Consider the following 26,909-nt stretch of genomic DNA (forward strand, 5'->3'; position numbering starts at 1 on the left):
TTTCAAGTGCTTTATGTTTGCTGTTATATTCCCAAGAATAGTTTTTAACTATACTTATTTTGTATATGGCTTCAAATTATTTTCTGAGGGTACTACATAAAGAAATTGAGTTGAAAAGATTTATTTAACTAACTGCCCTGAAGAAATTTTGCAAAAAAGACAGTCCCATTTTCACATTAATTAGTTTTTGAGATTTGTTTATTCTCTTGGTAAGAGTACCTTTTTTGGGGAGGGAGTGTTGATGTTAATGTTAGAACATAAGCTTAAAGTATATTCATAGATATGGACTATATATACAGGGGCTAATAATCACTTCCTATTTCAACAGCTAAACATTCGTGGCTAATAATTCCAAAAGTTGTCAGTTTTTAAAATATTTACCTTTTTTCTTCACTAATTTATCACAAGAATAATAAACATATAATACCAACAATTTAGGCATTACAAATATCAATCCTTTAAAAAGACATTCAAAATAAACTTTGGGAGTTATTTGTCCCCCTCCCCTGCCCCAAATGTCTTCAATGTCTTCAGGCTTGAAAGAATTAATTTATTCATTCTCTGACTACCTCTGAGGACTGCCAAAAATGGTGTTTTCTAAACCATTCAACTCAAACCACTAAGGTATACACACACACACACACACACACACACACACACACACACACACACCCCTAGGATAGATATATATATATTCTCTCTATATAGATATATATATTCAAAATCAACCAAGTTAGAAATGGGGGTGGGGGTGCTACACATGTTCCACAGTTTATTCCTAGAAGCTAGAAAAATACATAGGGACACAAGATCCATACATAAACAAGTCCTTAGGCCAATGGTGCCAAGAGTAGACTTCTTAAAGTAGATGAGTGAAAACTATCAAAGAAATAGCTGGAGCTACCCATTCAAGCCTGTAGTTTCTCTCATGTTTCATTTGGAAAACATATATGCTCATATACCGTTCTTTTCTGCTATGTCTAATTTTTAAAAGTATACAGAACTAATTAAGAATTAGATGCAGCTTATTTTATAATTGTCAGTCTCTTGAATATACTACTTCAGACCTCTAAAGGTTGAGTACCCAGGCTGTAAAGTTCAGCCTTATATCAAAATGGTTACAATGAAGGTATCTATTTACAATCAGACTGACAGCGATTAATCTCACTGTCACCTCATGGGAAGGATATTAGATGTGACATAGTTATAAAACCAAGAACTCCATAATATAAATTTTTCCTTTTCAATTGTAGTTGCTAGTTCATTTGTACAATCTACATATATGGAGAATACAGCATTTTTCCTGCATAAAGAAATGCAATTGTTTTTAAAAGTAATAATGAACAAACTCACCAATGTTTTCTTCAGATAGTCTCAAAATCTCCTGGAACTGAGGTTTTACCTAAGCAACCCAAAGAAAAGATTCAAAAAGTCTCAGGTTCAATGGGCAAATTGATTAAATGAAATGTTTACTACTGTTGCTACTACTATTTATTTATTTATTTATTTATTTATTTATTTATTTAGCTTTATAGATGACTAAGTCAAGTGGTCAGAAATGTAATTAATTCTTAATCATGAGGCTTAGGATAAAAGAGTCAAATTAATGAAAATGAAAACTTTAAGGATAAATTTTTGAAAAAAATCAACTCAAGTCAATGGCCTCTGGTTTCTTTTATTAAATTAAAATAATTTCCAATATGATTTTAAGTGGTTGAAATTACTGCTTTCTAAAACTGAACTTGGTTATAGAAGGACTATTTAGGTAGATATTATACGGTTAGAATTATCGAAAAAAGCATTTGGCTGTATTTTTAAAAAATGAAAAGGAATTCCAGTCACTTCAGGTGTTCAGAAAGTAACATATTCATCATGTGATATTAATTATTACAACTTTTCAAAATGAAATATGAAATACACAATTTAACTTTAATATGTTAAGTTAGAACAAAGGCTTGCTTAAATTTTTTATTATTAAAGTTATCAAAGATTTCAGGCCACTGAAGACAACCACTTACTGTTAAGTACATAAGTAGATTCCTACCTGCTTTTCGAAAAAAAAAAAATAGCTACTTGTTTTGGAGATATCAAACAATTTTTGCCAATATTGATAACAGGAAAATCAAATTATATCTGTTTAACAACTGAATGCTAGTGAAAAATATAAAATAATTTTGTTTTTCCTACAATAACATTAAGGTCTGGTTTTTGCCTTCCTCTCTGTAGGTGAGGCACATTAATTCGTATCTTTAGCTTAAACTGAGAGACAGACCAGTGTTAAAAGGTTCGTGTACTGAATCATACTTACAGAATTAAAAGACATGGAAGCAAATTCTTCATTTTACACATGAAAAGACTAAGCCCAGATAATTTAACTTAAATATTAAAGATCATAAACATTAGTCAACAGATAATAGGACCATAACCCAAGTCTTCTGAATTTTGTCCAGTTCCTTATACCATACTATTTACTTCAAATGTTTCAACTACAGATTTAATAGTAAAGAGCTATACTAAATTAAATTTAATAATTAAAATGCTTACCTTCTAAATGTGTTGATTAACATTTGATTATAGAAACTACACCTTTTTATGTCTCTTATTAGCTCTCTAAAGAACTGGTTTAACAAAATGTTATGAAGACAAATGGATTATAGGATTAATGAATAAATTAGGATCTAATGACATTCCAATGTTAATATTTGAAACTACAAAATAACCTGGATAGGCAAATGTGACAAATGATACTTTTGGTAATGACTGAAATATGTAGAATTTATCTCCAGTGTCCATGCTATTCTAAGAGGTGGTATCTTTGCAGCAAGTTTTATATATAAGTTGCTGTGGTTCCACAATCGCTTGAGGTTTTTACCAAAGTGTGCTGAGCAAACAGCTGCTTCCTGAACCTGTGATAGACAGTAAGTACCAGCAGCACATTCAAAGGATTGTGGCTGAGTTCCCTAGCTGACACTTCCTATAATACTGAAAATCTTTGAGGCTATCCACAATGAGTAAAGCTTATATCCAAGTCTGGATATGAACGAAGCGTAGGCTAAATCATCTTCTGAAAATCAGTAAAGATAAGAATATTACCAACTAGAACATTTTTTACTATCATAGTATTCTAAGATATTAAAGAAGCAAATTAGATAAAAGAATGGTTCATGCTTTTATTTACTCTGTTACAGTGTTTACACATTACATTTCTATGTCTTTTTCATATAAGAAAACATGGAATACAAGTTTTTACCTTAGTGTTTGTAAAAATTTTGCCAAATGTCCGGCAAAGGCGCCAGAAAAATCTGGAGAATTCATGGACACAGGCAGTTGAAGTAACATTAATTTTGCCAACTATTTCTATAAGTTGTGGCAACCTGAATGTGAAAGGAAAGAAAAATAGGCAGGGGATACATATAAATTACTGTTTCCTTGCCAATTTCTGAAACAATGCAAATCTAATAACCTCTTCTATTTCATTCTTTGAAAGGAATGGCATTGTTTGGGACCCTCTGAAAAGGTCGTAAGATTACATTATACTGTATACACTTTAAAAAGTAAATTTTAACTGTTTGCCAGAAAATATATGAAATCCTTAATGGTAGAATTCTGAGTACATAGTTAATGTGACTCAAATCTACGGATATGATGCTTCACACAAGAGCTTGGCTTTAGATGGCATCATTTTAGCCTGAAAAATGAGAAGTCTAGATGTAGTTTAAAATCTATCGCCACGATTGGACAAATGAGATGGTAGATAGATCATTTGGATAAAATACAGCAGCACCTTCTTCTCAGATAAATTACATATCCAGTGGTGTGAATCCTCTGTGCCCTAAAGGTGTTTACCATAAATGATGCCAAGTTACATTCTAAAAGTTTTGTTATATTTTGTCCTCAGGGCCAAGGCTAAATATAAGAGTTATCATCCATTCAAATTAATATGGAGGTGGTAACTTACAATTGATTGACAACCCACAGTAAACTCTCCCAGCCTGTTGTACCCTCCTGTTCCAGCTGGTAGTCATAAAGTTGTAGTAGCACTGCCAATTGCTCACGACTTCCGATAATAGTGGACACATCTTGAAGAGGCGACATAGGCCGAGGAAACCTAGTCACTACACATAACAGAAGCAAAATAAATCATATGGAAATTGGCATTTTGGGAACTTAGATATTCTGTTGAAAGGAAAATAAGGTCCTTCCTCCTCATATTTAATTACTTTCTTATTGTATAGTATAAAATTGAAATATACTAATGAAGTCATTTTTTAGGAAAATCAAGAAATTCTTGTGATATGAGAACAAATCCAACAAATCTCAAAAGATTTTATTCCCACAGCAGAATGTAAGCACTATGAGCAGAAATTGTTATCTATTTTATTCATGATTGTGTCCTAAGTGTCTAAAACAATGCCTGACATAAATATTTGTTCATGTTGTGTAGTAAATTGGTGATAAAAATATTTGTGTGGGTTACCATTTTTATGAGAAAACAAATCTTCATTCATAACAAATTACAACCCAAATTATATGTGTGTGTATATATAAATGGACATATAGACATATGGATATATCCTAAATGAGGATATAATAAATCCTCATTTATAATAAATACATTATAACCTAAATGAAGGTATAGTAACATTAACATTTATAGCTACTGTTAAAAGTCAGAAAGTTAAAGTAAGTCAACAAGAACCAAAAATAAAGGACAATCACAAGAAAAGGTCACATAAATGTTAGAAGGAATCCCATGAGTATTAGAAGGAATATGTTCCGGATGGTACTGTTCTATCTAATCTGTAGCATATGGTTGGCAATAGATGACATTGGAGAATCATTTGTGAAATAAATGAGAGAATAACAAGTATTATGAGTAGAACTGCCCCCTGCCCAAATTTTTATGTTTAAGTCCTAATCTCCAGTATCTCAGAATGGGATCTTATTTGGAAACAGGGTTGCTGTAGATGTAGTGAGACAAGATGAAATCATACTGAAGTAGTCCCTTAACCAACACGATTGATGTCCTTATAAAAAGGGGAAATCTGGACACAGAAACAAGCACACAGAGAGTGTGCCACGTGAAGATAAAGGCAAAGTTTGGGGTGATGCATCTAAAAGCCAAGAAACACTAAAGATTGCCAGCAAACCACCAGAAGCCAGGGGAGAGCCCAGAACAGCCTTTACCTCGCAGTTTTCCTAAGGAGCCTACCCTGCCATCACCTTGATCTCAGACTTCTAACATTCAGAAGTGTGAGATAATAAATTTCTGTTGTTTAAGCCACTCAGTTGGTGGTACTTTGTTAAGGCAGCCATAGTAAACGAATACAGAAAATTAAAAAGAAAAAGGGAATCAGAAAGACAGGAAAATCCCTAGGCAGATGAAATGCCTAAATGAGTAAGAGTAAAGGGGCAGAACCTGAAGTGGCCAGCTGGGAGAGCTTTATGAAGTCTTATCTAAAGTCTGAATTTTCATTCTCCTCAATAATATCATTTAAAAATGTTAAATTAACTCCACACCTTTCATTCTCAATTTTCCAAATAAAACTGACATTAAAATAGTATACACTATTTTTATCATGTGGCTTCGTGTATCTTTGGACACACTGCATCATACTCCAAATACATACTCCATGTAGCCTACAGTTTACATGAAAAATGAAATTGAAAAAGATTAAGTGTCTGTTGATGTTCTCAATGTTGTAATTCTTTGTCCATTAGAAACCAGTAAGAGACATGGATAATTTCACAACTTTGAAAAGGCTGCAAAGGTGCCTGACACATAGCAATACCTTGTCTATAGCCATTTGTCCTAGACGTTAAGATGCAACAAGGTTATCAATTGCCTGCCAACTTGCAAAGGTCATTTACTAGCTACCTGGAGAGTAAGATAAGAAAATACTGGCCTCTGCTGTCAATTTTACATACTTCTGAAAGTAAGTCACATTTCTTCTTTGGAAAAACACAAAATCTGCCACAGATGCTTGTATTTCTTTCTAATAAGGACATAGTAGAAAAAAGTAATTATATTTACCTTCCCCTATTAAAAATAAGATAAAAAAGTTGGGGAAGAAAATATAAAGAAAACAGAAATGACAAGCTTCATATACTGTAACTATTAAATGAATCTTTTATTGACTCAGATCTGTTAACTGAAGGAAATACTTATTTCAGCCTCCCCAGAAAGGCTATAAAAAGGCTATAGATTAAGAGCAAAAAGAAAGTATAAATATTATAAAAAAAGACAACAGGGCTTATTCATAAAAGATGAAGCCGTATTGTTTACCATAGGTATAATCTGATGACCACAAGATTCTACACACATAATACATTTTAATAATTATGCTGTCATATAAAGTGATTTTTAGACTTTTAATAAAAAACAATTCTTTGGGAAGCTAAGCTCATATTCTACATTTTTCTTCCAGAATTCAAGTTCAGTACCTTCTATCTGTGGCACTTCACCATGAAGCTTGGCTTTGCTGGAGAAAGGTGCATTCTGTAGCACTAATGCAAAGAGAGATGGGATCAACGACTGCAAGGCAGAAAGATACATGTGGAGCTTGTGTTCATCCAGCCCATGTTCTCCTTCCTGAAACATAAGGAGGTGGAAGCTAATTTTAGTCTTTTGAAGCTACATTGCTAATTGGATTTATGTATGATGTTCTTCCTTTTTGTGGCAAATCAAAGATTTAAGGATCTGTATGTTGGACTCAAGCGGTAAGGCACTATAGAGTGGTAGAATCTTTTACATGGAAAACTATAGGGTAAACATCAGTCATTTCCATTTGTAGGGAATAGTTTTTATAACTTTACTTTTTCATTAGAGAAGCTCTTATTTTCTGAAATTTTATAAGACATGGTAAAGAAATTAAAGTAAGGGACAGGAATCACTTTATCTTTTTTCTTGTTAGAATTGATACATAAATAATTGTACATATTATGGGGTACCATGTGATATTTTGATACAGGCATACAATGTGTAATGATCGAATCAAGGTATTGAGATATGCATCACCTCGAACATTTATCATTTCTTTGTATTATGAACATTCCAAATCTTCTAGTGATTTTTGAAATATATAATCTATTATTGTATAGTATATATTATATATATAATATATTGTATATTATCAAATATATATATTTGATAGCACACCCTACTGTGCTATCAAACACTAGAATGTATTTCTTCTATCTAACTGTATTTTTCTATTCATTACTCCCCCAGCCCCCAGTTTCTGGTCCATTCCACTCTTTACCTCCTTGAGAACAACTGTTTTAGCTCCCACATATGAGTGAGAACATTCAATATTTGTCTCTTTGTGCCTGGTTTATTTCACTTAACATAATGTCCTCTAGGCTATCTGTGGCAGCAAATGACAGGATAGCATTTTTAAAAAATGGCTGAATAATATTCCATTGTGTATATATACCATATTTTCTTTATCCATTCATCTGTTGATGGACACTTAGATTGAATCTATATCCTGACTATTATGAATAGTGCTGTAAGAAACATGTGAGTGCTTGAAACTCAACATGTGAGTCCTTGAAAGTATGTGTCTTTTCAATATACTGACTTCCTTTCTTTCAGATATATACCCAGTGGTGGGATTGGTGGATCAGAGATATTTCTGTTTTTAGCTTTGTGAGAAACCTCCACACTGTTTTCCATAGTGGCTATACTAATTTACATTCCTACCAACAGTGTACAAAGGTTCCCCTTTCTCCACACCCTCACCAGCATTTTTTTTTTTGTCTTTTTAATAATAGTCATTTTAACTGGGGTGACAGATATTTAACTGGGGTAACAGTCATTTTGGTTTAGATTTGCATTTACCTTATGATTAGAGATGTTAAACACTTCTTCATATACCTTTTGGCCATGTCTTCTTTTGAGAAGTGTTTATTCAGATCATTTGCCCATTCCTTAATTGGATTTTTTATTTTATTTATTTATTTATTTTTTTGCTGTTGAGTTGTTTGAGTCCTTGCATATTTTGGTTATTAATCTCTTGTTGGATGGAGAGTTTGCAAATATTTTCTCCCATTCTGTAGGCTGTTTGTTCACTCAGATGATTCCTTCGCTGTGGGGAAGCTTTTTACTTTAATATCCCATTTGTCTATTTTTGCTTTTGTTGCCTATGCTTTCGAGATTTTTCTTCAAAAATCTTTGCTCAGACCAATGTCCTGAAACAAGGTTTTCTTCTAGTAGTTTCATGTCTTACATTTAAGTCCTTAATCCATTTTCAGTTGACTTACTGAAGAAACTGTCCTTTCCTCAATGTATGTTCTTGGTGCCTTTGTCAAAAATGAGCTGGCTGTAAATGTGTGAATTTATTTCTGGGTTCTCTACTCTATTACACTGGTCAATATGTCTATTTTATGCCAATACCAAGATGTTTGGTTATTAGTGCTTTGAAGTATGTTTTGAAGTCAGGTAGCGTACTTTTTCCAGATTTGTTCTTTTTGCTCAGGCTTGCTTTGGTTAGTCATAGTGGTTCCACATGAATTTTCAGATTGCTTTTTCTATATCTTGAAGAATGTCCTTGGTATTTTGATAGGGATTGCAATGAATCTGTAGATCACTTTGGGTAGTATACACATTTTTAACAATTTTTCTATGAACAATTGAATATCGATATCTTTATTTTTTTAACATTTCCTCTTCAATTTCTTTCATCAATGTTTCATAGTTTTCATGGCAGAGATTCTTTATCTCTTTGGTTATATATATTTCTAGGCATTTTTTTTTAAGCTATTGTAAACGGGATTGCTTTCTTGATTTTTTTCAGCTTATTCACTGTTGGCATATAGAAATGCTCAAATGCTAACCCAGCAGCAGTTCATGCTATAATACTTCCCCTCTCCTACTTCCTATCTCTTTTTATAGATTTGGCACATAGTATGCACTACACAAATAATAGTTTCTCTTCTAGTCTCTAAAAGAAACTTTTAGTACAAAAACTGGATCAAGAAGTTTCTATTGTTTCATCAACGTTTCTTTAATTCTTGTATGTGGGAAAAATTAAAAGTTCATTTTAAAAATGAGAAATGAACTGCTGGAGTGGAACAACCACAGTTAAAGCAATTTTGACACTATGTAAGAAAGCTTTAGAGACTCATTTTCTCTGCATTCTGGAACTAGAGTTAATGCTTTGTGTAAAATATTTAACTACTCAGAAGGGTCAAGAAAGAGCTAGCTTTCTGAATAACGCAGGAGTTACTTCCATGAAGGTGCATTTCAGCTAAACAGTGCACATCATGCCCTTTCTCCTCCTCCAGCTTCAGCAAAGCAAAACTTCCTCAAATCTCTTTCTTGGCCCCAGTCCAACAGTATCTTTAACTGGTAATGTATTAGCATGTTAAGCTAAGGGGCACTTTCTGTCTCTGTTCCCTAACATTCTTCCAAGATGGCTTAGGATAGACCTTTTAAATTTCTATAAACTATATAAACAAAGGAAGAACTCACCCTGAGAAGTTTTTCAATCTTGTTCAGTAGTGTAAGTATAAGATGAGACTGTAAATTTCCAAGTTCTGTAGTCCACGCAGCGTAAGCTGGTAAAAATACTTGATGTGTAGCACTAACTACTCTTTCTGAGGGATCACCTAAGGCTGACAGCAACAATTCAAAACCCTGCCAATGAGAAAAAGGAAAATGTAGATTTTTAAAGGGATAAACTTAAAATAAAACACTTATTAAAAAGTAATAAAAATTTCAATAAATTAAGAAAGTATTTTTAAGCAAGAAAGAAGGCCATTCATAATCCTAGCCTTGCCATGTATCCACTGATGAGCAAACCAAAGAGAGGGAGTGGTAAACAGAATACATCCTGCCAATTTCCTGCCAGAAAGCTGTGGCAGATACTTTAACTGAACTGTAGCATTCTTTTCTCTGAGCTGCAAAATTGAAACCAGGCAGCCATCCTCAAATCACACCTGCCATCCTTATGATATATTATAAAGTATCCAAATCAGAGATTTGGAATATTATAATACTTGGAATTTTGTAATTGAGTAAAAGGAGGTCATTCTGAAAAACATACCTGATGATATTTGTCTGGATCATCAATGTATCCCATTATGATACCAAGGCTTTTGATAACAGCTTCTCTTACCAAATCTGCCTTATCTTCCATTAACATTTGTTGCAACATTGAAAGAACCAAGGAGCTACGGATTTCTTTCTGAAAATAAACACGTTTTTACTATTTATTTACATCTAAGCACAGAAGTATAGAAAATAATATGACAAACATCAGTGTAGTCAAAATCCAGATTAAACAGGTATTAACATTTTTATTAAAAATGCTAACTGCTACTGTACGGAGATTTTGCTTCAGACCTTTGTTTTTTGAAGACATAAAACATTACAGATATAGCAAAAATATGACTCTGCCCCAAATCCCTTCTGCTCTAGAGGCAATAACATCTACTCTGAATTTGGCATTTATTAATCATCTCTCAGCATGTTTTTTTATATCTTTACTAAATATTTAAAAATCTCTCAAATCCTTGCAGTTCACACTAGAAGGCACTTTTGACAAATCAACAAAGTCTACTACAAACTCTACTACAAATGGACAATGACTCTCCTGTCACTATTCGTTCCACTCAGAGAAGCGCACTGAGAGTTGTAACAGGAGGAATTATAAAAATCTCTCTGGCAATTAGAAAATTTGTCTGGGATATGGTGAGGAAACATTATAAAATCCTGGCATTCCTATTTCTTTGAAGAAGTGGGAAAAAAAATTCAAACAGGATAATAAAATATGAGAGTGAACTTTAAAAGTACTTAAAAATCGCATTGCTCTTTTTTATGCTAATATTTAATATAATGCACACCCACTGCTGTGGCTTGATTTCACACAGAATATTTTCCAGTTATGATAAAGAATGTTTTAGTTTAATGGCTGAGGTTAGGATTAAGAGCTACCAATATACAAATTCATGCTCCTCTTATCCTACTTGTACTAATATTGCAATTTAATCAATTTATAAAATTCTTAAAACATAAACTTAAGTGCTTTTCCCATATAATAACTAGGATAAAATAAAAATAAAGGCGGAGGAACTGGCTATTTTCATAAATTTATAACATGATTTGGTATATAGAGCAAGGCTTGAAAGATATTTTTAAAAAGTCTGGTTTTCACTTTTTAGAAACAAAAATACATGCAATTTTAGCATATCTTAAAACACATTTAGGTTGGTGAATATATAACATCTTTTGGTACAGCCCCATTTATTTACTGTTTAGGCTAAAAATTGCCCTGAAACACTTTAAACTATCTAAAAGGACTTGTTGGTTGGTATCCGCACAAGGCAATATGACAGAGGTAAATAAACTTTAAGTGGGCATTTGTTTTATACTGATTTGGGCAAGGGTCAAGTGTGGCAATTAGTTTTAGTATGCCACAGGGACCCCACCAGAGCATCGGTCAGGAGGCATTACTCTATTTGAGTCATAAACACACTGAGGAACTGCCGCTGTACAGAGATTTCACTGCTATCAGTGACAGTGGGGTACACAGAAGGCAAGTATAGATCCACTGAGGAAACGTTGTATCTACTATTAATACTGCTTAGTATTCTAGGAGTAGAGTAGAACAGTCTATTTATCCTTTGAGAGCAAGGGATGTTCATCTGTCTTGGAATAATAAATAAGAGGCTCAAACCCATTTGCATTAATCTATCTATATGATTTATCACAACAATAAGGTATTTTCTTCCATTAGAAAAACACTTAAAAAATTTCACCATGCCTAGCTCCTGGTGAAGGTATGGGAAAATAAAAACTCCAAGGTACTGTTAGTAGGAGTATAAATACATGCTACTCCAATTTTATCACTGGCAATGAATGCTGTCTACTTGGTTTCCTTGAAGTGACATTCTCACTCCATCCAATTTCATGAAAATGTCTGCCACATACCCAAGTCTGAATAACCAGTTTGGCTGTAAGTGTTTCTGTGAAGTAAAATTGGTGTCCCCTAAAAAAAAGCAGCTAGTTGAGCTCATAACTCAAACAACTGCCTAAGTGCTTTTCCTGCAAATGGCTATGATTTTTCAGTATGCAGCAAAGAGTTTTTATATGAGTACTTTCTATTTTGTCTCACAGAATATTAAGAAGATGCATGCTTCACGGGTCAAAATTTAGTAAAATTAACAATTTTACTGATTCAGCAAACTCCTTTTTAGGTGCAATTGGCTTTTTCTGCAAAAGCATGGCAGTAAAGAATACAATCATTACTATAATAGGACATTTGGGTGCCACTGCCCTGATTAGTGCTAATGCAGCAGCATTTTTGCCCATCCCTGCTTTTGTACCAACAATACAAATTTCAACACAGTGAAAAAGACAAAAAGTGTCTTATTATTATGAAAACAGTTTTCTCCTCGTGGACCTTTTTGGAAGGATCTCAAGGAAACCCCCAGGGTCCTCAGACCACACTATAAGAACTGCTCATATAGTTTAATATATTTATACTCATTCAAAACCAGTGGTAATGTACCTATGTGTTTGCAATGCCATACTGTACTAATGTGAATCTCTTCTTTTTTGGATCATCTCTTTTCTTTATTAAGACAGCATGTCTAGGAGATATTTGGATTAAAATCTATAAGACACTCAAAAAAAGGTTTTTCTATTATTAGAAAAATAGTTTTAAGAAAAAAAAAAGACAAGTCTTACCGGAAGGTAAGGTGCCAATGCGCCACAGGATTCTGCCACAAGCAGTCGTCTTTCTGGGTATTTGTGATTAATCTAGAGCAAAATAAATACATAAATCAAGTATAACAGCATAGCCTCCCTTCTTCTAAAAAAGAATTACATTTCACCACAAATTCTGTTAAGAATGCAATAAAGCTTCTTGCTTTTCCACTTCTGGGAATCCCTGTGTGACTATACCTGGATCAGGAATGAGGGAGTGAGGGAGAACCTAAACATGAGGTTACAGGGGTCATCTGTTAAAGAAAAAAGGGAAAATCAAAGATGAAAATGTGGTAAGGTATCTAGAGATCACGGGCTTGCCTAAAACTAGGCTTTCCTTAGAGTATCAGGAGAAACCAGGACCTTTCCCTAGCAACAGTAGAATATTTTTAAATTTGGAAAACTCAGCTTCTGGATCTTATAGATATGGTCTATAATATGTGCCAGTCTTCTTTCTTCAACCTAAGGGATGAGGAAGTAAGTTAATCAATGATTTGACCAGAGCCCTTACTAGAAATATGCTTTTATTTTTCAGGTAAGCAGACTTCAATCCATTCCTCTGTTTGCAAATGCAAAATGGTGGGGTTTTGCTATTGTGATGACTACACTGAACCATAACCAAAAATAACAAAAAAAAATGACACATACTGGGTTTTGTTCCCATATGTCTTCTTCATAGAATATAAATCTTTCTTTGACTGGAAAAGAAGTATATCTGTTCTCATATTCCCATATGAAAAGGTGACATAATTCATTAATGTATTGGATGCCTAAAATTAAGAAAAAAAATTATATAGTAATCTACTGGGAAACAAATTGGAGGTAGGCGGCTAGATAGATCCCCGATATCCAAGTTTACTCAGGTTACAGAAGAGGTGGCAGTAGAGATGTTTATAACTGATATCTTTGAATTAAATTTAATCCAGATGTAGTTACCTCAAAAGTAGAATGGTTTGAATGTCAAAGTATGGCTGTGCATAAACTTTCGTTTGCTTTTCTTTAGCTCAGTAAGTCTCAAAATTGAATGTAAATGCAAAAATCAATTGTATGTCTATATATTAGCAATGAACAAACTAAAAATAAAATTAAGAAAACAGTCTATTTACAATAGCATCCAAAAGAATGAAATACTTACAAATAAATAAAACAAAAGGGCAAAACGTGTACTACTCGGAAAACTACAAATCACTGTTGAAAGCAATTTTAAAAGACCTAATGCATGGAAAGATATCCTAAATTCATAGAATGAAAGACAATATATAAAATTAGGATGGCAATACTCTCTAGATAAATCTATAGATTCAATGCATTGTTTATGAAAATCCCAGCTGGCTTCTTTGCAAAAATTGAAAAGTGATCCTAAAATTCATAAGAAAATTCAAGGGACCTGGAATAGTCAAAATAATCTCGAAAGAGGAGAACCAAATTCAAGCAGTTAGGGTTTGTCTTTGAGGTGGCAAAAATGTTTAAAAATTGATTGTAGTGAAGCTTGCACAACACTGAATCATTAAATTGTACACTTGAAAGGAAAAAGACAAAAGAAAATAAAAAAACTATAAAAAATTAAATGTGCACAATTAACTGTATAGAATTGTAAACTGAAAGTTGTATGGATATATTGTAGCCAAGTTATTTTGACATCAAGTGATTAGAACCTCACCCTAAATTAGTATGCACTGTAATTTATAGACGGTATAAGGGATTGTGAGAGGTGGTTATTACTACATGTAATGTTTACTTTGTCTACTGAATCTGGGGATTCTACTTTATTTTGGTGGAAAAAATGAATGCCCAAAGAACTTGGGAACAGGACTATAAATGACTATATACTTCAGTGATATTCCGGAGACTAATATTTTTCTTAAGAATAAGTGACTGTGCTATTGTAAATAAAGCCATGTAATTTTTCTCCATAAGCAGGAAACCCATCTTTTTAAGGTGGAAAAATGAGGTGCTGAATGATCTAAACATTAAGTCTAGAAAGTCAATGATTCTGAGTTCTACAGAGGACTGGAATTTTAAATTCAATATAAAAGCAAAAGCACTGTTAGTAAAATAATAAGTTCAAGTATAAATACAAAAACCTCCCACATCAAAGATTTACACTTTGTATATGTGTAATATATACAAGTATACAAGATATATTTCTATTTACACACACACACACACACACACACACACACACACGTCTTCTTGCTGTTTCTTGAACGCATCAAGTATACTCCCACCTCAGGGCCTTTGTTCTTGTTCCATCTTATTTCATTCAGATTCTTTCTTAAACATCATTGCCTCAGAAGATTCTTTCTCTAACCACCCTTCCTAGGAGAGCATTCCCCATCACTCTCTCGCCCTTATCCTGCTTTATTTTTCTTCATATTATAAATTACTGCAAAATAGCAGACCATTTCTTTGTTTCCTCTTATTTCACCATTAGGATGTCTTTGTCTTTTGTTCACCACTGTATCCCTAGTGACTACATCAGTACCTGGCACTGAAATTAGTGTTTCATAAGTATTTGTTGACTGAATGAATAAAGGAGAGCACCCCAGAGCATTCGTAAGTACTAATAAATCACTGTGCTGAGCTACAGAAACATCAGCATAATTTATTTCTTAAACGCCTTTAAAAAGGAAACTATGTATCTTTTTAAGAAATCAGGCTATAATAGCTAGGTGAAAACTCAGTACAGTTATTTACCTGTTCCCAACACTGTGGTAAAAGTTCAGCTTCTACACGTGTTGGTCCAACATGACGTGCAAATGCCACACAACCTGTCAGTATCATTTGCCTGAAAAATAATACAAAAAAAAAAACACGAAACACAAAACAGCTTATATTTGCATTAGAAAGCACAACTAGGACTAAGGGTTAAAAAGTCTCATCTCTATAAATTCACATACAGAACAAGATTTTTGTATAATCAAATTAGACTTTTTTTTTTTTTTGAGATAGAGTCTGGCTGTCACCCAGATTGGGGTACAGTGGCATGATTTTGGTTTACTGCAACCCCCACCTCCCAGGCTCAAGCAGTCCTCCCACCTCAGCCTCTCGAGTAGCTGGGACTATAAGTGCTCACCACCATGCCCAGATAGTTTCTATATTTTTGGTAGAGATGGTGTTTCACCATGTTGCACAATCTGGTTTTGAAAAATTAGACCTTTCGGCCGGGCACAGTAGTTCACGCCTGTAATCCCAGCACTTTGGGAGGCTGAGGCGGGTGGATCACGAGGTCAGGAGATTGAGACCACCCTGGCCAACATGGTGAAACCCCATCTCTACTAAAATAAAAATTAAAAAAAAATTAGCCGGGCATGGTGGCACCTGCCCATAGTCCCAGCTACTCGGGAGGCTGAGGCAGGGAAATCACTTGAACCCGGGAAGTGGAGGTTGCACTGCACCAAGATCGCATCACTGTGCTCCAGTCTGGCAACAGAGTGACACTCCGTCTCAAGAAAAAAAAGAAAAATTATACCTTTCTAACAATGGCCTAAGCTGCCACCAAGAGCCTAAGTTCCTTAAGATTAGCCACTCGAGCAGGGACAACACCACCTGTGACAGACGTTGTGAAGGGATTTCTGGATAGGTATGAGGCTGAATCTCATAACCTTCCAAATTACCTTCCCACACATACATTCTGAGATTATATATGCCCAATCCTTCAGTTTCTACACAACTTCACTTTCTAGACACTAAAACAACCAGTGATTATTCTCTCAGTGTTTCTATAATTAAAAACTACACCTATCATATCAGTAAAGGGGTATTTTAAGAATCAGATTTTTGGTATTACACCTAAGATAACTGTGGTAGGTAGTTTCTGACATGACTCTCAATGATCCTATCTCTTTGAGTGCACACTGGACCTAGTGACTTGTCTCTAATGAACAGAATATGACCAAAGTGGTAAGAGGTCAATTTTGAGATTAGGTGCCAAAAGTCTGTGATGTCCATCTTTCTGGACTCTACTGCCTTCTCAGCAGGCATGCTTAGATAAACCAAGCTGCCATGTTGGAAAGAGTCATATGGGAAGGAATTAAAGGTGGTTCCTGGCCACCAGTCAGTGAGGAGATGAAGCCCTCAGTCTAACAATCCTTGAGGAACTGATTCTTGACAATGACCAACTGTGTGATTAAGATTAAAAGCAAATCCTTCTCCAGCTAAACCCTGAGATGACTATAGCCCCCGCCGACCTTTGACTACAGCCTTGTAAGAGACCCTGAAGCAGAGGACCCAGATTCCTGACCCACAGAAACTGTAAGATAAAAGATGTTTTAAATCACTTTCTTTTGAGGTACTTTGTTACAAAACAACAGTTAACCAATAACTAATACATTATCTTCATTTGAATTGATAGATTTATAACTAAAAAAACTATAAAATTCTAAGTAAGATTTTGCATTCTGTAAGGTGAAAGTAGATTTAAGTGTGGACTTGAGTGTTGATCCCTGATGCACCTTGACCTAAAGTAAAGCTAATAAGTACTTTTGGCCACCAGGTGGCAGCTGTTAGCTTTACATGCAAGGTTTATGAAAATAGACTCTAAGATCAGGTTTTTGCCTTGAAAATCTAAAAATGAAAATGTAATAATAACTGTATTTAACTATTAACTAAATTACCAAGATAGGAAATGGTATTTTTAAAGGAAAAAATAAAATACTAATTTTCCTATAGTACCACCAAGTTGTCCTTGGGAAATTTTTACTTTGCAATGAATGGTACTAATACAGTGATTTAATTTCCCTTATTCCTAGTTGACTTGCATGTTAGGGCTGCCGGTATAAATTAACCTTAGCTGGATACTGAAAAGAGCAAGGTTCTCTACTTGGTCAGGTATATTTTGATAATCGCAGAATATAAGTTTCAGTAATAGCATTTCAAAGTCTATAGAAGTGTTTGTATTCTCCTAGTTGAGGGGTTCTCTGTATTTTAAAATATAAGCTTGGTATCTTTTATAGTTCATTCTTATTTATGATTTTTCAGTATTCTCAGAAGAGGCAAAATTATATCAGTCAGAAAAACAAGTACTGAAATTACATAAAGCTACAAAATCATAAAGTACAATTCTATTATTTTGCAAAGTATAAGCAAAAATCATTTTTTCATTAAGATAAAAATTATAACATAGAAAACCATTCAACTGCTTTATTTTATCCAACTGGTGCTTAATCCATCTATCCACCCATCCAGGATGCTTTGTTCAAGTCCATACTTGTACAGCTTCACTTAATACTTAAATGTTTTATGATTGGAGGTAGATAGCTATCATCGTTGCTTGATCAAAACCTATTCTGCTTTCTTCTCATGTGTCACCCTGATCTGTGGCCCTCCTCATCACTCTGAGTAGATGCTCAACTCAGGCATCTTTATTTGTGGGTATTAGACTCAGGACTAGCCAAAATAACATGCCGTATCCCTTTAGCCACACAGCAATGGTTTACTGATAACCCAGTGATGCACACATTCATATATTAAGTACTTTATTTTTCTATAAAGCATAACCATTAAAAGGTCATAATGTATCTAGTTCATCTGTGGGAAAAAGGGGAATGTTTAGGACAAATCAAGCATGACATATAAAGGCAAAGCAATATGTGAATTAGAAGTCCAAAGGTAGGGCCGGGCGCGGTGGCTCAAGCCTGTAATCCCAGCACTTTGGGAGGCCGAGACAGGCGGATCACGAGGTCAGGAGATCGAGACCATCCTGGCTAACACGGTGAAACCCCGTCTCTACTAAAAAATACAAAAAACTAGCCGGGCGAGGTGGCAGGCGCCTGTAGTCCCAGCTACTCGGGAGCCTGAGGCAGGAAAATGGCGTGAACCCGGGGGGCAGAGCTTGCAGTGAGCTGAGATCTGGCCACTGCACTCCAGCCTGGGCGACAGAGTGAGACTCCGTCTCAAAAAAAAAAAAAAAAAAAAAAAAAAAAAAAAAGTCCAAAGGTAACTAAAACCAATGAGTAATTGGAATAATAAGAATGAAAATATTGCAGAACATTGGAGTGGGGCCAGTATTCCCTCTGCTTATTATAAAAATTTGGGTAACGTTTCCTCTATTAATTTATATATAACTTCAAACTTCAAAGACTTTCATAATTAAAGAGAAACTGGGATTTAACTGTTGAGGGAGTTTACTGGAGCCAACTTTCTGAGGATTATTAACAAACTTGCTCATTTTAAAACAAAATGACTGGAATAAAATATGTTGCTAAGTTCATCACAATGCCTTTATAAGGAAAAAGTTTAAAGGGTTGCAGCAAAGTTTATGGAGGAAACTTTATACATGCATTTTTATAAGCATGTATATAGAGCTTTATACATGCATTTTTGTGAACTTACATTGAGTGAAGCAGTAATTAATGCCAAAATGCTATTAAGGCTGTCAATCTGTTGAGTAACACTATTCATACCATGCACAAAGGTACTGGCAGTTTTCCAAAACATTTTACAGAAAAGTCAAGACCTGATATTGTAGGAACATATACATTTACATTTTGTCCATCAGGATACATTATGAGCTATGGTTGAAGAGTTTCTGGAAATTATTGAGACCACGAAAGTTTGGGCAAACAATCCTTCAATTCTGCAAATGGCCAGTGAATACCGTGCTTTATTGAGATTTGAAATTTATCAGCTGGGCACATGGCTCATGCTTGTAATCCCAGCACCTTGCAAAGTCCAGGCAGGCAGATCACTTGAGTCCAGGAGTTCAAGGCCAGCCTGGGCAACATGGCGAAACCCTGTCTCTACAAAAAACACAACCATTAGTTGGGCATGGTGATGCATGCCTGTGGTCCCAGCTACTTGGCTACTTGGGAGGTGGGAGAATCACCTGAGCCTGGGAAGGACGAGGTTGCAGTGAGCCATGATTGTGCCTCTGCACTCCAGCCTGGAAGACAGACTGAGACCCAGTCTCAGAAAAAAAAAATCACTTATAACAAACATGGATTCAATTTTCAATAGTCTCAAATATATTACTTTGTCTTCAACATAAATTTGAAAACACTGCATATTTTTTTTTTTTTTTCATTCTGCTAGCTCTCCTTATTCCAGACAATCTTTTTCCTCTAAGCCTACATTTCTTTTGGCTCCCTTCTCTTGTTTATAATAGCCAGGAATTCTTGCCTGTTTTTTAGGCCATTAAATAATGTTTCAAAATGTTTCTCTGGTTCTTGTAATACATCATTTTCTAAGACATGCCTTTATTCTGAATTTAGCGCAATTGCTGTTTTCACTGTAAAGTGCAATTTTTATGGGGTTCATGTGGATTTTGCTTTCTATAGACTAATCTTTAATAAGGAGAAGTTGATACAGCTCCAGTTCATTTTGAGAGAAAGGGAGGAGCCACAGTTAACAGCTTCACTCCCAGAGACATCTCAGATATATTAAAGAGATAATAATTTAATGTTGTTCTGCTGAATCCAGGTGTGCTTTTCTCCTTTTCTCAATGCACAGTTCTCTTGAGAATGATGATAATTTATACTATACAGGATTTGAAGTAGGCTGGAGTTTAATTCAGCCAAATATCATATATAAAAAAACTAACTCTCACTATGTACTTCTAGGGCTATTTCTGGTCTTCATCTGGCTTTGTTTGTGGTAAAACCACATACTCAAGGATAAAAGATACCATTTGCCCATCTCCCTCTATTTCTTATTTACTGGGAATAACAATCTCTGAATGGATGAAGAAAGAGAAACACTGACAGCAGACTGAATGAGGACAGAAATAACTGACAGCCTTAGATAAAAATAATGTCTGTCTGACTTAGTGCATTCTACTTACTTGTAAGCCAACTGAAACATACTTTTCTCAAAGTGAAAACTACAAGGGTCTTCCTCATCCAGCTTCATTAAATGAAATTAGAGTAACAGAAAATTTTCTCAGGCCCTTCAAATGGCTGACTGTTAACTTGTTTTTCACAAATGTTAGTTTTTTTTACTTTTTAAATGTCTTTATAGCAAATTCCAATTTGGGAAGGAAATAAGAAGAAATGTCAACCTATCACTACCTTAAACTAGAACTTCTCTCTCTCAACAACCAAGATTGAAAAAAAATAAATTCCACTTGCTTTCAGTTGGGAGAATCTCATTGTAAGGTAAACATTAAGAAGTAGCTCAGAATCTAACAAAATAGAATATATATACACATATTTCTAAGACGAGACACTTATTGAGATTACATGAATATCAAAACTCATTATTAGGCAATAAGCCATACGAACAGAATTCTTAAGAAGATAGAAAGTTTTGTGTATAAAAACTGCACCTCAATGTTTTAAGATAAATGGTTTCATGCAAAATCTGCATTTTGAGCTTTTATAGGTCTCAGGATTCATAAAAAAAAATCACTGAGAACATATGTAGACAGATGAAGTTGGGCTTTTCTAAAAAATCTGCTTTACTGAAGGTTACTTAGGTTTCTATTTGAGAACATTAGAATGCCTGAGGAGGTCATCGGGTATGTACAATTTTCTGCTATGCTACCTACCTGGAACTTGTTGCGCTTGGAGAACAGAGGAGAAGAGTTGTTTTCTAGCCAACATATGATTTGGCTAGAATACGTTCACTCCCTCCCCCTTCCACTAGAGGGTTGGGGCATAATCTAATCAATTAGTAGTAGATGCTTCTCTACTAGAAAGCAGAAAAGTGTATTAATGGCAGATTATTTTTTCAGACAAAAGTAACTATCTTGCAATTTTCAGAGAACATTTACATTTTTGCAAGAAATTGAATTAGTCCTTCAAAAATACAAGATAATTTAGATAATGGCCTTCAGTACCTATATCTGTCTAGTCACCTTGAGAAACTTAACTTTTTTTTTTTTTTTGAGACAGAGGTTCACTCTTGTCTCCCAGGCTGGAGTGCAATGGTGCATTCTCGGCTCATTTGCAACCTCTACCTCTTGGGTTCAAGCGATTCTCCTGCCTCAGCCTCCTGAGTAGCTGGGATTACAGGCACCCACCACCATGCCCAGCTAATTTTTTTGTATTTTCAGAAGAGATGAAGTTTCACCATGTAGGCCAGGCTGGTCATGAATTCCTGACCTCAGGTGATCCGCCTGCCTTGGCCTCCCAAAGTGCTGGGATTACAGGCATGAGCCACGGTGCCTGGCTGAAACTTAACATTTTGAGAAGGTATAGAATTCCTTTTCAAAGATTTAAACAATGAGACTTGTCAGTAATTATAGCAGGTGATCTATAGTAGTCTGATCTTAGTAGGATTTATACATATTTTAGAAAGCTATTTTTGTTTTAGGTTTTATTTATTATGCATGTGCTAAATTTCTTAAGAGTGATTTCCCTATTATCTATTTCTTTGTTGCAGTAAATTCCAGGTCTCTTTAAAAAGAGAAGGTGAGGAGGAAAGGGAACCTGATGATGACATTATAGTCTGAAAAGCATTTTCACAGGTTTTGAAACCATGAAGGAGTGAATCCATGATGGTGGAATGCTCCAGCGCTGCTAAAATAGATACTGGAAGGAAAGAAAGCATTTTACATTAAAATGCTAATCTTGATGCCTAATTAGTGAAATCAGTAAGTCATATTGTAATTCTTTTTCAAATATGTAATCATACCCACCTTTGCTCATCATCTGGCCTCTTGATCAAATTGAAAAGTATGTGGAGAAGCTGATCTCGCTCTTTAGGTTCAGGATGTAGACATGCTGTACACAATATGAGGGGGATCAACTCCTAAAGAAATATGAGGGTGGAAAATTTCAAATAAAAACACATTGCAGAATATTCTTTTTTTTTCTCCAGAATATTCTTAAATGGACATTTAAAGTGAAATAAACGTCAATATACAAAAGAGTAAATTTTAATTTTGTAAGGTTGGTAATTCAAGAGATGTTTACACTAAAACGTTTATGTGTTGGTTGTGCAGGAAATGTAAATAACAACTTAACAAAAATTGCTTAAGATTCAACTAGCCTTGGTTTTTAATCTAGCACTTCCCAAGGGCCCACTAGCTTTTACACTAAATAACATTCCATTATGTGACATACTGACACTGTAATTTTAATTCTGAAAGTGTTTTTAAACAAAAGTTGCAGAAGTCCACTATAATTTAAAACTTAAAAAGATAATAAAAAATAAAGACCACTCTTCCCACTTCTATAAGGACAATATGATGTCCTTATGATTAGATCTAATAATTTTGTACCCTTAGCACTTGACTCAGTGCCTAATTAAAAAGACCACTTTCATAGATATTGAATCATCTCAGTACCATTACAAAGTTATCAGTAGAAATATTTGATGTTGAAATATAAATTTTTAATAATATTTTGTTTTCTTCACATTCAATATGCAGAGGTAAATTCAGCATTTTGTAGGAGAGTAAGAACTAAAAGTTTATTTCTAAGAAATACGTGAAATTAGTTATGTTGTTTTACATTTTAATTAAGATGAAATTCTTTATACTAAAGTACATTCAAAATATATTAATGTTTTTCATTTGAGTGGATTTTCAAATCTAAGAAGAACAATGGTCCAAAAGTAATACAATATTTTTGTGAGAAATCCTCTAAGTTGTAAAAACAATATTTTGTAAATATAGTAAAGAAATCACTATGGTGTAATTAAGAAGGGAAGAATGACTACACCCATTTCTTTCCCACCTGCCTTGATACTCACCGAAAACTGTTAAGAGATTTAAAATAGAAATTGATCACTATGTAATAATGTACGATTATTATTGTCTGTAATAATATAACCTAAAAAAAAATAATGTAACCTGAAGAAAAGCATGATAAAAAGTCTACACTGTTGAAGTGTTTTCACACTTTGAAGACGCTTCCTAAGAAAGAGATGATTTTTCGAAGAGTTGAAACTGAAGCTTAAATGTATGACTAGAAGTCTCTCTCTATTATTTCTAAAGTCTTTATATATTATAAATCTTAAATTTGAAGTTACAAAGGTATAGGTAAGATGAGCTAAGAATGTATCTGAGAAAAAAAGAATGTGAAACATTTATTCTGCCATTTTCAGTCTTCCTGTTTGGGCACCTCTCTAGGTTTTACCTTAGTGAATAATTCAAAAGGAATAAAAAATTAGGAAAAAAAATTTTGCACTGGGAATGAGAGACAGAGCATATGTATAGATCCTATATGTTTTCCCTAGAGGTTTAATGTAATGCTTGATGGATTAGTCCTGATTCTGTAGAAGAAAATGAACAACCTTTTACAAAATAGTAAATATTCTGTCTGGCTGGAAATTTAACAATATTAGGGTAGGAGATCATTAATAGCAAGGAGTACCCTAATCCTTAGTTGATTCCATATGGGCTGCTGAGAGGCAATGATACTAATGAGAGGACTAAGACATTGCATCATCAGGGTATACTACTGAGAGTAGAACCATAAGGATGAAAAGTAGTTATTCTGGAAGCATTAAAAAAGTGAGAAGCTATTCTAATGCCTGAAAACCAAGAAAGGCCCTAAAAATTTTATTTGTACTTTGTCTTCATGTCAGATCTTGTTTCCTCCTAATCCCCCTTCCTGCTTTCCCATCATCTCTACATGTATACTTCTCATACTGTTTAAAGTTATGAAATGAGGGTAAGATAGCAGCTATAATTGCTAACACACACACACACACACTTAAAATGTAGAGTATAATCTTTTACTTCATCTCAAAAACCAGCATACAAAAACAACTGTGTTGCTCTTCATCCTTTATGCCTTATATTTTATTTTCTTTTTCTTTTTTATCATGAGGCTTAGTGATCCTTAATCAAGGAGGAAGTTTAAGTCATACATTAATATGGACAATATTTTAACTGAAATATGGCTACAGATGTGCCAAACTGAGAACTCTGGCCCAGGAGCTGAAAGAGTTCTTACCTTGGTTTACTCCTTAGTACCAAAGAAACTAAAGAAAAGCACAAATTTCTCTTTCAGTTTCTTAAAGTGAAACATGTAGGAATTCAGATTAATGCACAAATGGAAAACACTTCACAGACATTCTGCAATTTATCTATTGCTGATAATTTTTCCTTCTGAAAGCAAAGATGGCCTAAAAAAGCCTGTTCAACACAGCAGTCGCTACGAATCAATTCAAACTGACATATTAGAAGGAAAGTATTTGTGAGTCCTTGTCTCCTTGAACCTTAAATTTCTGTGAATTTAGGACTTTGAAAAAAATACTTTTCACTTTTCTTAATCACAGTAATAATTGATATTGCCATCAGCTTTTATTTCTTGCCGGCAAATTAACAACATATGGGAAGTCACTGCCAATAATTTTGGGTTGCTATTCCATGCCAACAAGAGTGGTCCACCTTGGCACATTACGGCTATGGCAGTTACAACTCAGAGTGTAAAGGATGCCGGATGGCTTCTTCCTCTTACAGCAACACAGAGCTGAGAAGAGGTCCAGTAAGTGAGGAAGAAACATGCAGAAAGAGTGGTCTGTTTCTGACAGAGCCAGCAAGGACACGATTAGGATAATTGCTAGATTGAGACTGGCCCCAAATCTGCTAATTTCTCCATTATCCATTTATTTATAACTTTTATTTGTATTGCTATTAAAATAAAATAATAGATTCCATAAGTATATGTCTGTTATGTTACTTATTCCCATTTATTGTAAATTCATCTTTCAAGCCTTTGAAACACTAATAAATCCACACCAGAATTTACTAAGTTTGTATTTACCATTTTCAGACTATTCATAAGTTAATAGACTTGAATCAATATTCTCCCTTTGGCATCACCTCTCACACTGAAAAAGTACAGTCTTAAAACTTTCTTTATAATTCTGAATACAGCATTTAAAAATGGTGATTAAATTTCCATCAGAAGACAAGGTGTTCTAAAAATATCTTTGAAAGACTAAATGTAAATGAGAATAATAGAGCAGTAAAAAATCCTTAGGCATATTAGATTTAATATCTCATGTAATATTAAAATAATAACCATGGTAAGAAAATACCTATGACTTGGGTAATATCAGATCCAAGAGGTAATTTTTCTGCTTCACATAATAAACTTATGTGTCCGCATTTCCTTCTTTTTATTAAGAGACTGGGTCTTTTTATATTGCCCAGGCTTGAAGGCAGTTGGCTATTCACAGGCGTGATCGTAGCACACTACTGCCCCAAACTCCTGGGCTCAGGAGATCTGTTGAGGGCAGTGACTATCGGGGGCTGATGTTGCTCTGAGCAGTAAAAATAATTTGCCAAGACAGTTGTGGGTAAAGAAAGGCAGATTTATTAGACAAAGTAGGAAAATACATTGCAAGAAAGGAAAGGGCAGACCAGCAAGACAGGAGCTAACTGCAAGGACACAAAAAGTTGCTGGTGCTCATGCTGTGTGCTGAAGAGGGCTTTGTGCAGTACTGATAAAGCCAAGGTTGCAGTGAGCTAACTTGCATTTTTCTATTGGCTGAGGTGTCTGGTGATAGCTTTGTGGAGGAAAACCGTGAGTTATTTGTATAGGAGGGCTACGTGTCCTGGACCATGAAGAAAAGCAGACTTACAGCTTATCCACTTTCTTTTTTTTTTTTGAGACGGAGTCTTGCTCTGTCGCCCAGGCTGGAGTGCAGTGGCCGGATCTCAGCTCACTGCAAGCTCCGCCTCCCGGGTTCACGCCATTCTCCTGCCTCAGCCTCCCGAGTAGCTGGGACTACAGACGCCCGCCACCTCGCCCGGCTAGTTTTTTTTTCTTGTATTTTTTAGTAGAGGCGGGGTTTCACCGTGTTAGCCAAGATGGTCTGGATCTCCTGACCTCGTGATCCGCCCGTCTCGGCCTCCTAAAGTGCTGGGATTACAGGCTTGAGCCACCGTGCCCGGCCAGCTTATCCACTTTCTTTTTTTGCTTTCCCTCAGTCTCGCCAGGCCAACTCCCACTCCTTATTTAGAACTCCACAAGATCCTCCTGCCTCAGCCTCCTGAGTAGCTGGAACTATGTGTCACTGTGCCCAGCTAATATATCCATACTTTCAGCAATAGGAATCTTTAATATTTTAAAACATGATTTGGCAACATAGAGAGTACTCAGTAATGTGTATTGAAGTGAAATATTTAAGAGTGTCTATGATCATTAAAGAGAAAATCAGTATAGTAATCCTACTGCAGAATTTCTAGGATTTTTAGATTTCATTAATAGACGAGGACTGGAATTCGAAACTAGCCTGGGCAAGATGGCAAAACCCCACCTCTACCAAAAATACAAAAATTAGCTGGGTGTGGTGCTGT

The 26,909-nt window shown here is 34.8% G+C and overlaps 1 protein-coding gene across 20 annotated transcripts in view; it reads right to left on the reverse strand.

Annotated features, from left to right (window-relative positions):
• The window catches only part of RELCH (RAB11 binding and LisH domain, coiled-coil and HEAT repeat containing), a 121,741-nt gene that overhangs the window by 40,129 nt on the left and 54,703 nt on the right, over nucleotides 1-26,909 (reverse strand). For 17 of the 20 annotated variants that reach the window (XR_012427220.1, XR_012427218.1, XR_012427217.1 and 14 more), the window contains 9 exons: nucleotides 22,290-22,402; nucleotides 15,410-15,500; nucleotides 12,695-12,766; nucleotides 10,050-10,190; nucleotides 9,476-9,640; nucleotides 6,445-6,592; nucleotides 3,959-4,115; nucleotides 3,251-3,374; nucleotides 1,354-1,402 (listed from right to left, as the gene is read on the reverse strand). Coding sequence is in view for 14 of the 20 variants with exons in the window: in XM_015439671.4 (XP_015295157.1) it covers nucleotides 1,354-1,402; nucleotides 3,251-3,374; nucleotides 3,959-4,115; nucleotides 6,445-6,592; nucleotides 9,476-9,640; nucleotides 10,050-10,190; nucleotides 12,695-12,766; nucleotides 15,410-15,500; nucleotides 22,290-22,402 (1,060 nt within the window). In the remaining 6 variants the exon portion in view is untranslated. Of the gene's footprint in view, nucleotides 1-1,353; nucleotides 1,403-3,250; nucleotides 3,375-3,958; nucleotides 4,116-6,444; nucleotides 6,593-9,475; nucleotides 9,641-10,049; nucleotides 10,191-12,694; nucleotides 12,767-15,409; nucleotides 15,501-19,538; nucleotides 20,314-21,197; nucleotides 21,279-22,289; nucleotides 22,403-26,909 lie in introns of those variants that run through there. The other 3 variants (XM_045377791.2, XM_045377790.3, XM_074022682.1) reach the window with 3 other exon arrangements.

The sequence above is a fragment of the Macaca fascicularis genome, chromosome 18, assembly GCF_037993035.2.
Source record: "Macaca fascicularis isolate 582-1 chromosome 18, T2T-MFA8v1.1".
Taxonomy (NCBI): domain Eukaryota; kingdom Metazoa; phylum Chordata; class Mammalia; order Primates; family Cercopithecidae; genus Macaca; species Macaca fascicularis.